The 15,567-nt window shown below is 40.6% G+C and overlaps 1 protein-coding gene across 1 annotated transcript; it reads right to left on the reverse strand.

Moving 5' to 3' along the window:
- Positions 1 to 5,056: 5,056 nt before the first annotated feature.
- LOC149842162 (early nodulin-like protein 20) lies at positions 5,057 to 5,909 on the reverse strand. The gene is made up of 2 exons (XM_090001297.1): positions 5,688 to 5,909; positions 5,057 to 5,594 (listed from the first exon to the last, which is right to left on the reverse strand). The coding sequence occupies exons 1-2, from the start codon at positions 5,863 to 5,865 to the stop codon at positions 5,230 to 5,232; spliced, it is 543 nt and encodes a 180-aa protein (XP_089857423.1). The 5' UTR covers positions 5,866 to 5,909; the 3' UTR covers positions 5,057 to 5,229.
- Between the last annotated feature and the right edge of the window lie 9,658 nt (positions 5,910 to 15,567).

Below are 15,567 nucleotides of genomic sequence, written 5' to 3' on the forward strand. Positions count from 1 at the left end.
TACAGTTGAGGTTTAGGGTTTTAGTGTTTAGGGCTTAGGGTTAGGGTTTTAGGGTTTGGGGTTTAGGGTTAGGGTTTAGGTTTATGGTTTAGGGATTAGAGTTTAGGGTTTAGGGTTTAGGGTTAGGGTTTAGGTTTAGGTTACGGTTTAGGTTTAGGTTAGGGTTTAGGGCTTAGAGTTTAGGGTTAAAGGGTTTAGGGTTTAGGGTTTAGGTTTAGGGTTTAATAATATATTAAGGGTTTAGGGTTTAGCGTTAGGGTTTAGTAAGATATTAAGGGCTTAGGGTTTAGCGTTAGGGTTTAGTAAGATATTAAGGGTTTAGGGTTAGGGTTTAGGGTTTAGGGTTTAGGTCTAGGGTTTAGGTCTAGGGTTTAGGGGCTTAGGTTTAGGGTTTTTGGTTTAGGGTTTAGGTCTAGGGTTTAGGGGTTTAGGGTTTATGATTCGGGTTTAGGTTTTAGGGTTTAGGGTTAGGGTATATGGGTTTAGGGTTTATGGGTTTAGTAATATATTATGGGTTTAGGGTTTAGCATTTGGGGTTAGTAAGATATTAAGGGTTTAGGGTTTAGGGTTAGGGTTTACTAAGATATTAAGGGTCTAGGGTTTAGGGTTAAGTATAGTAATATATTATGTGATATGTGTATTGATTGGTAAAATATTAAGTGCTTTCTAGTATCGATTTGTTAGATATTTGTAGTATGTAATTGAAACCTATGCGTGAGGAATTTATATTGTAGCGACATGAGGTGGTCATTTGCATGTTCAAATCGTTGCTCATTTAGCGATTTCTATGAAAATTGCTTCAACACGTCGTACATGTAATTAAATAGTTGTCACGTGAATCGCTATCGTCAACAAGTATAAATCACTATTGCATCAAACGTATAAATCATTCTGCTTTAAACATAAATAATAAATCATAATCTCATTGTTCATTATATTTTGGTACTTTACATAATCCTCATATATATCGGATTGGCGGATGATTGGTGACGGGTGAGGTGGGAGAAAGAGAAACTTTGGGCGTGGGATGCGGGGTGGGAGGCACAACATCGACAAGAAGGGATGGTGGTGGTTGGAGGCTGAGAAGTTGGGAGGCACATGAGGCGTCCTTGCTTCTTAGAGTTGCCACAGGTGACTTATGTGGTGGCATTGCGGTTGTCCTCTTCATTTCAGACATCATTATCGTCGGAAAGAGAAAGAGAGAGAGAGGGCGGTTGGAGAGTGATAAGAGGAAATGTGTCTAAAAAAGCCAGTGTGATATAGCCGTTACAGACAGAAAATAAAATATTGTGGCTTTTCTCCCCTGCCAATTCAAAATTTTAAATCGATGTCATGTTCTCAACGGACAACACATAAATTTAACCACATCATTATATGTTACAACCGCCTCCCCAACTATATATTATTACAAATTATCACATTCGTTACACAATCACCAACATTACAAGTCACTGCAATATTTGGCTTCATAAGTAAATATCGTAGTACAATTTAGCAAAATTAAGTACAAATTGAGGTAACTTTATAATTACACATTGCTACTGTATCAAACATATAAATTGTTGTTGCTTCAAACATACAAATCGTTGTACAAATTGCACCCTTCATAAGCACATATCGTTGTAACGTTTTGGCTTTATAACTAAACATCGTAGTACGATTTAGCAAACTTAAGTACAAATCGTGGTAACTTCATAAATCATAAATACACATGACTATTGCTTCAAACGTATAAATCGTTGCTGCATCGAACGTACAAATTGTTGCTTCAAACATACAAATCGTTGTATAAATCGAACCCTTCATAAGTACATATCGTTGTAAATCATAAATCGCTACTCATTAAATGTATAAATCGTTGCTGCTTTAAATATATAAATCATGAATCATAAATCACTACTGCTTAAAACATATAAATCGTTGCTACATAGAATAAATCACTACTGCATTTAATGTATAAATCATTGTTAAATTCAAACTTACAAATCATTGTAGAAATTTAGCCTTCATAAGTACATATTGTTGTAATGTTTGGCCTTCATAAGAACAAATCGTGCTAACTGTTTTTCGACGCCCAGAAGGTGGATATGTACAAATCGATTTATTTCAGTATGAAAATAGGTGTTATTTATCATGAACAGTACAACCAGTTGTAAGATTTAGCATTCAATTTATAAATCGATTTGTTTACATAAAATTCACTAAAAGGACATAAGTTTTGCTAATTCGACAGTGGAGGAGAAACATCTAGAAGATAGATGCAGCCGATGGTGGGAACGGTGCTCCAAAATTGCTCTGACGGCAGCAGACGACAAAAAGGGGTGCTTCGACGACAGCAGACGATGGCAAAGGGGTGCTCTGGCGGCAGCAGCCGACGACAAAGGGTGCTCCCACGGCAGCAGCCGACGTCAAAGGCTGCATCATCAAAGGGAGCTCCTGTTACATCAGATGGTGCATCGTCAAAGGGTGATTCAGAACTATAAGGGATAACCCTTTCTGGCGGGAGGACATTTCGGTCCTTTACTCAAAACATCATTTTATGGCGCTAATGGCGGAAAAGGGTACCTAGGTCTTTGCAAATGCATCGGACTCCGATGCTAAGTGATGCTGACACACACGGGGAAATGAGCCCCACATGCTTACATACGTGGTGCTCATTCAGACCCGACAACACGCACCTGCGTGTTGGGGTGTGTGTGTGTGTGGGGTGGGGGGGGGGGAGATATAACCTGCTTAGGTAATTTATATATAGGCACCTAAAGTGTGATAAAATTATGCCTAGACATTCAAATATTTAAGATAAATGGTTAACTTTATATGAAATTGCTCTGGTGATTGTCTGAGTTATTTTTATTTCGCTTAATTTTAGTTCCCTCTTAAAAAATGATAGTTTTAAACTCTCTTTTATAAATTATTCAATTTTTGGCTTTCAGGTTTTCTAATTAACCGTAATCAAGGACGAATAAGTAATTTAAGAAAGTTAAAGTAACATGGGAGGCCAACTGAGTAATATTTAGAAAAATCTAAGCATTTTTTCTGTGGGCCACTAGATTATGTTAAACCTAAAATATGCACCGAGCCTAAACTAGGCATTTTTTACTTTTTTTTTCAGAAATATGCATATGTGTTTGGCACAGTCTATTTGCCAGGAATCAACTTTTAGGTCTTGTTTTATAACGAAAGAAACTGTAATCTTCGGATGCTTGAATGTTTACGAAAATTCTAAATCATTGATTTTCAAGCCTTAAAAATTCTTCGCATCGAAATTCTAGATCACATTCGTATTGTAAAATTTAAGAGAAAAACAAAAAAGTCATAAAAAATCCTTGTTCACACTCTGGTTGCGATAGTTCCAATCAACAAATTCTAGTGGCACTTTCTTCTAAATATTTGAAACCTGAGGCGGTTAAATATATATATATATATATATATATATATATATATTATATATATATATTTATTTATTTATTTATTTTTATTTTTATTTTTTTTTTACGACGAGAAACCTTGGCTGAAGCTAGGAAAAGCCGGGGTGAGGCCCCACGACCACCACATTTTGCGCGCTGAAAGCTACGGACAAAATTGACCATATGCTAAGTAGGTATATTTGGATTATCTTTTAGCATGTTTTTGCAAGCACTTGTGTTTCAAACTCAAATAGAGTGACGTGCGCATCATGTGATATTTGCCGATGGTATCGGATGCTTATCTAGTAAGAGCAACTCATGAACTTAACCAAGTTCAAGGGACCTCAAGAATTCAAAAACTCCTTTGCCGCAAAGCTGAGCTGGTGGTTTTGCCCCATTGTCCCAAAAAAAGTAATAATATTGGATGCAGTTTTACCACTACACTGACTTTGAATTATACCATCCACCACCAATTTAGAGAGCACCTGATCTGCCAAATCACTTTAAGTGATTTGGCATCCTCACTAGGGGGTGTCAACGGGATGAGTTTGATTTGGACCCAGTGGAACCAGACTTGGATCCAATTTGTGAGTATGATCTTCTTATTTATTACCATACCCAAACCCTATAGGGTTTGGTTCGGGTCGGATCTGGGTAAACGCCGACCCATTGATACTCCTAATCTTCACCATCCACTAATCGCATAAAAACAATGGGGTCCTTGTGGGATGAAGCAATGGACGGTGAAAATGTCAAAATCATTTAGGGTTTGTTTGGAATCTGATAGTTAGGATGGGCGTTTATGAATTTGGAATGAGAAGTAAGGCCCTTTCTCCTTTGTATTTACACCAAAGAATGGATTTGGCAGCTGCCACTTATTCAAATGCATAAACCCATGTGATTCCATCCAGCTACCAGGTTCCAAACAGGGCCTTAAGTGATTTGAGGGATCACTTTATCTGCTCTCACCAATTTCTATTGCCAACATTTTAGGTTATGCTCATGCTAGGTTGGCTTTTATTTTTTTTCCCTATAGTCAAGCTAGGTTGCTTCTACATAACCATTTTTTACTAAATTAATACGAATTAAATTAATATGAAAGGTTGAAAGTTGAAACAATGTTGACATGGTAGCTTATAATAAGCTACTTTATGGCAAGTTTTCCCTACAACTAGTTTGCTGAATATGATAAGATATAGGTGACTTGCTAGGTGCTAGTTTCTAGTTGCTATCCTTCTCAAGTCAAGGGATGCTCCTTCCCTTCAATTGTGCCTAATTTCATTCAGGCTTTGCTTGAGATCTTACAATCTTAAAAGAACGGCGATATTTTGAAAATATCGCTTTTTTATCTGGGCATTAAGGAGAATTCAGTTAAAAGGTTGGAGAAATGGAAAAATATATTAGTTAAAAGAGGTCGGGGTAGGCCTAGGAAGACTTGGATGGAGATGATAGGAAAGGATATGAATGCTTTGAACCTCACCGAGGACATGGCGTTGGATAGAAATGATTGGAGGAAAAGGATGCATGTGAAAGACCCAAAATGAATTTCTTTTTTGGTTCATATCGCTGACCCCAATTGTTTTGGGATGAAGGCGTAGTTGTTGTTGTTGTTTGTTGTATTAAGGAGAATCCCATTGACAGAAAAAGCATTTGGGTAATTTCACGTTACGGTAACATAAAAAAAATGCCGGTACAACTTGTTTCTAGCCTTACAGCTGTTCAAAGATCAACCGCCCTTTAAAAAAGAAGAAAAGGACACTACAACCCCTACATAAAGAGATAAATGCCACATGTGTCCTCACCCAACAGAAGGTCGGTTTTATCAAAGCAAGCCGCCGGATCCAGCCCAGGCGAGCACGGCGGAGACGGCGAGCGACGCGACAGGGGCGAGCCATCCTCCGGCTCTCCTCCACCGCGAGAGGGACGATCCGGCGGCGGATTTAGTGGAGGCGGTGCCGTTGGGCGGAGAGCCGGCGGTGGGGAGGTTGTGGACGAGGACGGTGATCTTCATGCCGGACAAGCACATGCCGTTGCCGCAGATGAAGTAGTAGCGCTTGGACTGGTTGAGTTCGATGAAATCCTTGCCGCTGCTCCAGTTCCCAAGAGCCCCCTCCGTCGTGCAGTTGTCGTACCCCGTCTCGTTCACCATGTACACGTTGTACTGCCCCGTCTTCGGGTACCGGAACGCTGAAAACACACACAGAAGAGAGAGAGAAAGAGAGAGAAGAGGGTTAGGGAGAGGTATACGGAGGAAAGAAAGGGGTGGTTTGGGTAACTTACAGATCTCATCGCCCACGTAGAAGGTCTGGTTAGCGGCCCAGGCGGTGAAGTTGACACCGGAGTTCCAGCCACTGTTGGCTCCCACAATGTGGTCGGTGGCGAGGGAAATATGGGGATTTTCGAGGATGAGGAGGGCAACGAGGAGGAGCAGCAGGGAGCCGAGGGGGCGGAGATCCATGGGGCTCCTTCTAGAGGATTCTCTGTTTCTCTCTTTCCTTTTGTGGGAGGGAGAAAGACGGGACGGGAGAGTATAATGTATAAAAGCGACGATTGAGTGAAGTGGGGGAGGGAAGTACATTCCCAAAACTGCCCTCTGGTTTTCACGACCAGGATGAAAATTAAACGGCCTCTTTTTTTAATCTCGAAGAAAGACAAAAAATGATTTTGAAAACAAGTTCCGAAAGGACGTTTTGCCACGTGTAACAGCAAAAAGCTACGGAACCATTGAGCTAGAAACCGTTGGTGCATTTTATGGAGAAAAAAATTTCTTGGGTGCAAGATGTAGTATCGAAGGCTCAATCTGACCAGGTAGATGTGTTCAACATGATTTGTTGAGTGAACATTGGATCTCGAATGGTCTTTTTTTTATTATAAAAATATTATATTTTAAGTTTCCGAGTTTTTTTTTTTGTAAACTCGTTGAAAAATCTGCTTTTATGTTTTTCAAGCTGCGTTTAGGCAGACCCCTACCAGATATCTCTTAAGCCCCATGTGGCAGAGGGGTTCGAACCTGACCCCACTTACCACATGCTCGGTAATCTGCTTGCACGTTACAATCACATGATTTTAAACCCATTTTCTACATGGTATATCACATTTATAAGGTCTATTAAACCCATTTTTAAATTTTTTGAGAAGAGGATGAAAGAACATTGACAAACGATGGTTAAGGTCTATTAAATATGTTTTGTGCATAGTCAAATTTGTTCATTTTTTATCCGTGTCATGGGGTACTCCAACGTACCTACGTGTCATGTTATTTATGATTTTTTTATAGTGAAAATTACAGGAAATGGCATGCCCACCTGTAGTTTTAGTAGTGTCCTTATGACAACTTTTTGCTAAAGAGTACCACATTTTCAGGAAGTGTTAAGTGATTGTTGGCAGTCAAGTCGTTTTGGGATTGCACTCTGCAAAATGATTGGTAAAAGTTATTTTTATTGGAATAAACAAGCTAGAGCCCTAAACATACATTTGACCTAAGGGCGTGTTTTTATTGTTTGTTCGTGATTGAATGAAACAGCATAATATAATAGACAAAATGCATGTCATGTTTGTTTCATAAGAACTGTACTAATTTCAATGATTGTTTCGATTGCACAAAAAGTTGTGTTACTTATGTTTATGTGATGCAGGATTAATAATGATCCATTTGAATCTAATTTAGTTTAGAGCTTTTTATTTGAATTGTTTATTTAGTATTGTATTTTTATGTAATAAATCTATCTCGTATCCAAAGTAGACTTAGGGTTTAGTGTGATAAGTACTCATTATAAGGATTTATGAGGGACACCGAAGAGTTTGATCACCAACTGATGTAAACTGAGAGGGCTTGATTTGCAATAAAATAGTGTTTTATACTACTACTGAATTTGTGCTACGAAAGAAGAAAAAATAAAAAATTAGAAGAAATAATTCATACACTCAAGAAAAATACTAATTTCATTCATCAAACTCTTCAGTGTCCCTTAAAAGTTCCTATAATAAGTTTTTATAGGAAAACTGAGTAAACCCTAGGTCTACTTTGAATTTGACATAGATCCATTACATAAAAAAACCGATAGTAAATAAGAAATTCAAATAAAAAACTTTAAATTAAATTAGATCCAAATGAATCTTTATCGACCCGAAGTCTTCGGCTCCTCTCTTGCACCATTCTCCCTGAATTAGAAAAAGACTTGCCCTCAAGTCTTAACCCGCTTATGCTTCTTCCGATTGCGCTCTAGCTGTAATATATACTTATTTATTGGATCCTCTGGAAGACATAGATATGCTAGTACTGGTGTGATCTGACCTGAAGAGTGCTCTAAGTCTGAAATAAAGAACTAATCCTCCACTGGCTGGTGGAGCATGTAACCAAATGGGTCTCCGTGTATAACATCACTCAAACCAGAAAGATCCATCTTAGGATGCACTTGGATCCAAGTAGAATCAACAAGATCCAAGTTAATTTTAATAGGATCCAAATGGGTTATGGTAGGTCCATGGTCAAATGGATGGGTTAGTTCAAGTTGAATTGGATCTGATATGAGTTGGGATGGATTTGTTTCATAGGTCCGATTCGGGTTTGGCTGGCTTGGATAATGGGCTTGGTAAAGATTTGGTTGGATTATGATCGGATCAGAAATATATTGATTCGTCGAACCTAGAATGGGTTGGGTCAGACATTGTATCAAAGTTTGATGAGGATAGGTGTCGTTTAACCTTGATCCAGATCTAAAATATGTATGGGTCTGATTTTGACCCCAGTCTAGTTAGAAACTGAAGTTTCATTCGGGTCCGAGTAGGTCTAGTTTGGGCTTTGGATCGGATAACTCGTACCAAAATCAAAGCATTGGGCCCAATCCAGAGGTGGGACCCCTTGGGCCGAACCCACAAGACCCAGAAATAGTTAAAAATTAGTCTGAATCCGAACCCAAAATGCCCAGAAATGGGTTATGTGGAGGATAATCGGGTTGTGCAATGGTTCCTGAGACGAACCGGTTACAAGAACCTGTTTGGCCCACTGTCCCACCCAGACCCGGGTTTTGTATAGAACACCCAGGTTCTGTAGAGAACACCTGAGTTGGTTCATCCCACTTTCTCATGGGGTGCCCTGATCGTTTCAGGAAACAGTGGGAGGGTTTCTTGAAATGACCTAGGCAGGCGGTGGCTCCCGTCCACCGCCGTCGAAATTAGTGGCTGCTTGGGAAGGGATAGCCCTCGTCGGCTAGTCCTGTTTGGCAAAAACTTGTCAAACAGTGACTGGCCATCGATGGGGACTCCCACAGACATTCTTTTTGTCAATCTTAGGGTTGACAGGACGGTGAAGCGAGGTCCACCGTTGACCACCCTTGATGGTGGGGTGGGTCCCCGTCGGCCTACGCCCCCTGGCAGAGAGGTGTTGGGTGAGTCGAAGGCGACAGGGGGGCTGGTTAAAGTTGTGTTGGTGGTGGTCGTTGGTGGGGGAGCAAGGGAAGGAAGGGTTGAGGCCCTCCTCCTCTGATTTCTTGCACCATGAAGGAGGTTGAACTTGCACCTGACGATCAACAGCGCAATGTCGGTGCTCACCAGAGCACCCTCTCTGCTGAACACCAGCTTTAGATCGATGAGCGTTGATTGATGGGCGAAACCCTGTGAAAATAACAAGACAGGGAGCGTACCTGGATTCACCATTGTCAGTGTAGGTAGTTCGGCGTTCTCCTCAGCCGGTCGACGCCCACAATGAGCCCAGGCCTAATGTCGACGGTGAGCAGGACCCGTTCTGTTGCGCCTGAATGCAGAAGTGAATTAGGGCAGGATATGGCTATGAACTCTCATCAACTTCGTAGCCCCTAATCCCATATTTATAATGGAGAATTGGGCAGTTACGTGAATGTGGTCTCTCCACATTCACGTAACTCCCACCCACTACCTCCATTATTCAGTCACTTACGTGACCCACTAACATGGTGTCAAACCGGGTCAGACTGCGGGTTGGACCCGTAACCCATAATGTCCAACATTCTCCCACTTGACCCATTGACACCAAAAGTGTACTAAATCGAGGTGTATATCGTTATCTCGATTCAATTCTTCATGTGGGTTCACATGCCACCCTTTATCACAAGGATGAATCGTATGAGTCAAGGATATGAACACCCCTTTGTGAAATGTCATATTTCCTTGTACTACACTACAATTCACCTTCAGTGCTTAGGCATGTAAAGAAATTACCTTTATGAATAGGTTGGTCTCTTACCTATTCTATTGGTCCTTTAATATTGTTATTCTGCTATTCTCTCTAACCCATATGAGAGATCATTTATGCAAAATCAACAATAACTCAAAACCTTAGAGAATCAAAACATAAACACAAATGTGATTACATAATGTATTGTCATACATCAGAAGGAATCAAAAAAGACCCATCCCCTTTACATGTTGGGAATACAATCCCGGTGCTAGCTCTTTAGTAAGGGGATCCACAGTCATTTCCTTCGTCCCAATTGTATCAATACATACTAGATGATTCTCAGTCCTTTCTTTAACAACAAAATATTTTAACTCCATGTGTCGACACGATGTTGAGCTCTTGTTGTTATTTGAAAAGGACACGGCTGCTTCATTATCACAAAAGATCTTTAGTGGTCTCTCAATAGAGTCCAGTATACCAAGACCCATAATGAAGTTCCTTATCCAAATAGCCTGTGACGAAGTCTCGTATAGAGCAATAAATTCCGCCTCCATGGTATGAGCAGCAGTGGTAAACTGCTTTCCGCTTCTCCATGAGACAGCACCACCCGCTAGAAGGAAAATGTATCCAGTAGTGGATTTTCAACTGACAATACATCCTCCTAAGTCTGCATCAGAGTATCCAATGACCTCTAGGTGGTCAACTTTCCTGTAGGTCAACATATAGTCTTTCGTTCCTTGTAAATAGCGCATGACCTTCTTCGCTGTCTTCCAGTGCGCAATGCCTGGATTTGACTGATATCTACCAAGCATTCCCACAGCAAATGCTATATCAGGTCGAGTGCAGGTCTGCGCATACTGTAAACTCCCAACTGCTGAAGCATATGGGACAGCATCCATCTGAGCCTTCGCAATATCATCCTGAGGACAGTCCTTCAAGCTCAATTTATCCCCTTTCACTATAGGTGCCGAACTAGGAGAACAATTCTCCATCCCATATATTTTAAGAACCTTAAGGATATAGGATTTCTGAGATAGGCCAAGGACACCCTTAGTTCTGTTACGACGGATCTCGATTCCAAGGACATAAGTGGCCTCACCCATGTCTTTCATATCGAAATGAGAGGAAAGAAAGTCTTTTGTTTCATGTAAAAGACTCAAATCATCAGTTGCAAGAAGAATATCGTCAACATATGAAACCAAAATTATGAACTTACTCTCACTAGTCTTAATGTAAATACACTGATCAACAATGTTTTCAGTGAATCTAAAGTTCATTATTACCTGATTGAACTTCTTATACCATTGGCGGGAGGCCTGTTTAAGTCCATAAATTGACTTATTCAATTTGCAAACTAAGTTATTTGAGTCATCTATACTGAAACCAGAAGGTTGTTGCATGTATACCTCCTCATCCAGATCCCCATTCAGGAAGGCAGTTTTCGCATCCATCTGATGTAGCTCTAAATCAAAATGAGCTATGAGGGCCATGATTATCCTTAATGAATCTTTAGTTGAGACAGGAGAAAAAGTCTCATTATAATCAATGCCCTTTATCTGTGTGAAACCTTTTACAACAAGCCTAGCCTTGTACCTCTCCACATGACCTTTAGAGTCTGTTTTGGTTTTGTAAACCCATTTACAACTTACAGGTCTAACTCCATCAGGTCGAGGTACAAGATCCCACACTTGGTTCTTTGCCATAGAGTCAAGCTCTTCTTTTATGGCATTGATCCAATGTGTTGATCTTTCACTTTCAATGGCTTCTGCAAATGTGAAGGGATCTTCATCAATGTCTATGAAATCATTTGACTCTTGTAAATACACCACATAGTCCGGATGGATAGCAGATTTCCTAATTCTAGTGGACCTCCATACAGGTGCTACAGGTGGTTCAAAATGAGCCTCTGTATCCTGTTGTAGTTGTATATCCTCATCAACAATCGGATCTAGTTCGGATTGATGTTCATTGACTAGACTTTCTCTTATATTACTCGAAGGAACAATGATAGAGAAAATCGGGTCATTAACCTCAGCAGGTGTAGAACCTGAATCCTGCATTTCCTCAAAATCAATATTTTGAGATGCATCTATACCAATAGAACCATTCTCAAGAAATCTTGCTTTATCTGTTTCCACTATCTGTGGTGTATGAGATGGACAATAAAACCTAAAGCCTTTCGATCTTTCTGGATAACCAATGAAGAAACCACTAGTTGTCCTAGGATCAAAAGCTTTTATATGTGGGTTATACAATTTAGCTTCTACTGGACATCCTCATATGTGCATATATGACAAAGAAGGTTTTCTACCTGTCCATAACTCGTAAAGAGTCTTTTGAACAGCCTTCGTAGGAACCTTATTCAAAATATGCACTGCAGTCCTAAGAGCTTCACCCCACAAGGTTAAAGGAAGGTTTGAGTGATTCAACATCGCTCGAACCATTTCTTTAAGCGTACGGTTTCTCCTCTCAGCTACACCATTCTGATAAGCACTACCAGGCATGGTATACTGAGGTACAATGCCTTCCTCTCTTAGAAATTGTGCTAATGGACCTTCCTTTTGTCCCATCTCAGTTAAACGACCATAATATTCGCCACCTCTATCTGACCTGACAACCTTAATAACTTCACCGGTTTGTTTCTCTACTTCTTTCTTGAAGTCCTTAAAAACCTGAAAGACTTCTGATTTTTCAGATAATAAGTAGAGATACATATACCGTGAGTAATCGTCTATAAAGGTAACAAAATACTTTTAACCCGTATAACACGGTGAAAAAGGGCCGCAGACATCCGTATGCATTATCTCTAACTTTCCATTGCTGCGTTTGGCATCTTTCTTATATGTGTTAGACTACTTAGACTTTATGCAGTCAACACATGGCTCTATATTCGTAAAATCAAGGGATCCAAGGATTCCCTCTTTCACGAGTCTTTGGACTCTCTCTTTCGATATATGTCCTAACCTCCGATGCCAAAGCAAATAGGATTGATCATTCTTTAGACCACGTTTATTGTCAATCATTGTGTTCTCAATGGAGTGAGATTCCTGAATTTGGAGTTTGGTTCTTAATCGATACAAACCATCACACATATATGTATAACCTATATTCATTGAATTTTTCATAATAATAAGTTCAGATTTTTCAAATTTAAACACAAAATCAAACTTATCAAGTTTTGAAATTGAAATTAGGCTCCGACTATAAGATGAAACATAAAATGTATCAACCAAATCCAACATGAATCCCGACTCCAACACAATTCTGCAGGTCCCAACGCTCTTGACATGCGAACGCATCTTATTTCCTGAGAAGATGCTTCTTTCATGCTCCGTTGGTTCCCTTTTGTTCAGAAATGCCTGTAAAGAGTTGGCAATGTGCACCGTGGCACCAGAATCAATCCACCAACTATGCAATGGAACATGAATTAAATTGCACTCATGAGAAACGAATGACTTATTACCTTTATTTTCAAGCCATTTCTTGAACTTCAAACAATCCACCTTCTTATGCCCTTTCTTTTTGCAGAAGAAACACTTTATAGAAGAGCCACCAAACTGGGATTTGGCTTTCGCCTGAGAGTTTGAACTCTCCCTACTGGCTCTCTTCTGATTCTTCCTTTTGAAGGAGCTTTTCTTTGGCCTTGTCCTCTGTTTATCCTTATGAGAGGCCATATGTGCACTTGGCACCCTCTCACCCTTCAATCTCTCCTCTTCCTCAACACACTTACTCATGAGGTCATTAAAAGACCACTCATCATTATGTGTGTTGTAGAAGATTTTAAAGGGTCCATACTCAGTAGGTAACGAGGTTAAGATCAGATGGACTAAAAACGAGTCAGAGATGGTGAACTTCATGTCATTCAGTTGAGTCGCAATATTCCTCATTTCCAAAATGTGCTGTCGGATGTGACTGTCACCAGCATATTTCATAGACACTAATTTGGACATGAGGGTACTGGCCCTTGCCTTATTAGAAATGACGAATTGAGCCTCAATGGCTCCCAGAAATTCTTTCACAGTCCTACAGTGAGGAATAGCGCCTCGAATGTTCTTAGCCACCCGAGATTGCAAAAGCAACAAGCTAAGTCTGTTCGAGCGCTCCCACTTCTCAGAGGCAGCCTTCTGATCGGTTGTACTCTGCTCTGTAAGAGTAGGAGGTTCGTCAATTCTAAGGGCCAGATCTAAATCCATATAGCCCAAAGTGAATAACACAATTTCTTTCCAATCAGAAAAATTTGATCCGTCTAAGATAGGGATACTACTAGAATCGTCGATATGGAAGGAACCTGATAAATCAAAGGAACAAAAAAATGGAAAAATGTTACTATTATTGCTCAAAAGAGACTCGTGTTGAAAAGGTAAAAGTGAGACTCTTTATTTTCACCTTTTCTGAGACAAGCATAATTGAGCCATTATCGTTTCACTTTGGTGAAAACGATAATACTCATAATTGCTTTGTCTCTTCAATTCTCAAGGAATTGACTTCAGTTGGTGAAACTAGTAGATCATGAATCCAGAGGCAATTCAGCACTGTACCTTTGGGTACGAACATGCTTCATGGGCTGGAATACACATCTACTATTACACCCTGTGTAAATTTGGAACACAACGACCTACCTTTAGGTAGAATCGATGTTTCATAAATTCACACACAATCATAATTACGAATCTTAATACGGTCCAAAGAATCCTCAATTAACACGACTCATATCACTTTGGTGATTCATGAATCGGTTAATCAAAATCTTTTACCGAAAATCCTATTCGTATTATGGAGCACACCCATGCACACATTTTAATGCATGTATATTCATGACATAATATCAGTTCATACTACAACACAAATGCATAAACTAATTGTCATAAATTTAGTTATAATTCATGCTTAAAATTATCATGCATAACTTAACCAACGCTAAATATATGAATTAACATGCATAAGTCATGCATTATTCAAAATAAATACTTTATAAAGCATAAAAATAACAAAAGCATGCTCATATGGGTAAAACCCAGAGTCCTCATGCAGAAACCGGTCTAAAAACACTCTGAACCGGTCTGAAACCGCCCCGAACCGATCATCTAAGGGTCCGAACCGGTTCTGAACCTTATAAACCGATACTTAATATGAACAAAAGATCATAAAACCCAATAACCGTATGCCAAAATCCCTGTATTTCTTTATATTTATGAAAACAGAGTCTCAGCATCCCGGAACCGGTGAAAAACTGGAAAGAACCGGTCAAAAATGGCGCCGAACCGGTTCCGGAAGGGGTCAGATCAGGTTCCTGATCCGATTCAGTCTCAATAGTGTTTGGATCCTGTTTTTATGGATCCAACCCAGTTTCAAATGGGATCCGGGTCTGACCCGACCCATACTTAATACGGGTCGGACCCGGCCCGAACCAAAACCCGGGTTAGACTCGGTCCGAAACAGGCCCGGGTCGGACCCGGTCCAAAACAGATACCGGGTTCGACCCAGTCCAAAATGGATACCGGGTTCGACGCGGTTCAGACCGGATACCGGGTTCGACCCGGTCCAACATGGACCCGGGTACGACCCGGTTCAAACCGAATACCGGGTTCGACCCGGTCCAACATGGACCCGGGTATGACCCGGTCCTATATGGACCCGGGTATGACCCGGTCCTACATGGACCCGGGTATGACCCGGTCCAAACCGGACCCCAGGTACGACCCGGTCCCTTATGGACCCGGGGTCGACCCAGTTCTTAATGGGTCCGGATCGGACCCGTTCCAGAATGGATCTGGATCGGACCCGATGTAAATGGAGACCCGACCCTTTTTCGGATCAGACCCAGACCCGGTCCCATTATGGGTCCGGGTTAGATCCAAAAAAAATAATAGCAGGCCCGATCCATTTCGAGTTTGGATCGGGCCTGATATCGGGTCTTCACACGGGACCCGATCCGGTCCCCAGATTGAAATTAAATAGAAACCCGATGGGTTTCTGTTTGAAATTTCAGGGAAACTGAAAAGGGTT

This window comes from Nuphar pumila, chromosome 3, assembly GCF_984573655.1.
Source record: "Nuphar pumila chromosome 3, dmNupPumi1.hap1.1, whole genome shotgun sequence".
NCBI lineage: Eukaryota > Viridiplantae > Streptophyta > Magnoliopsida > Nymphaeales > Nymphaeaceae > Nuphar > Nuphar pumila.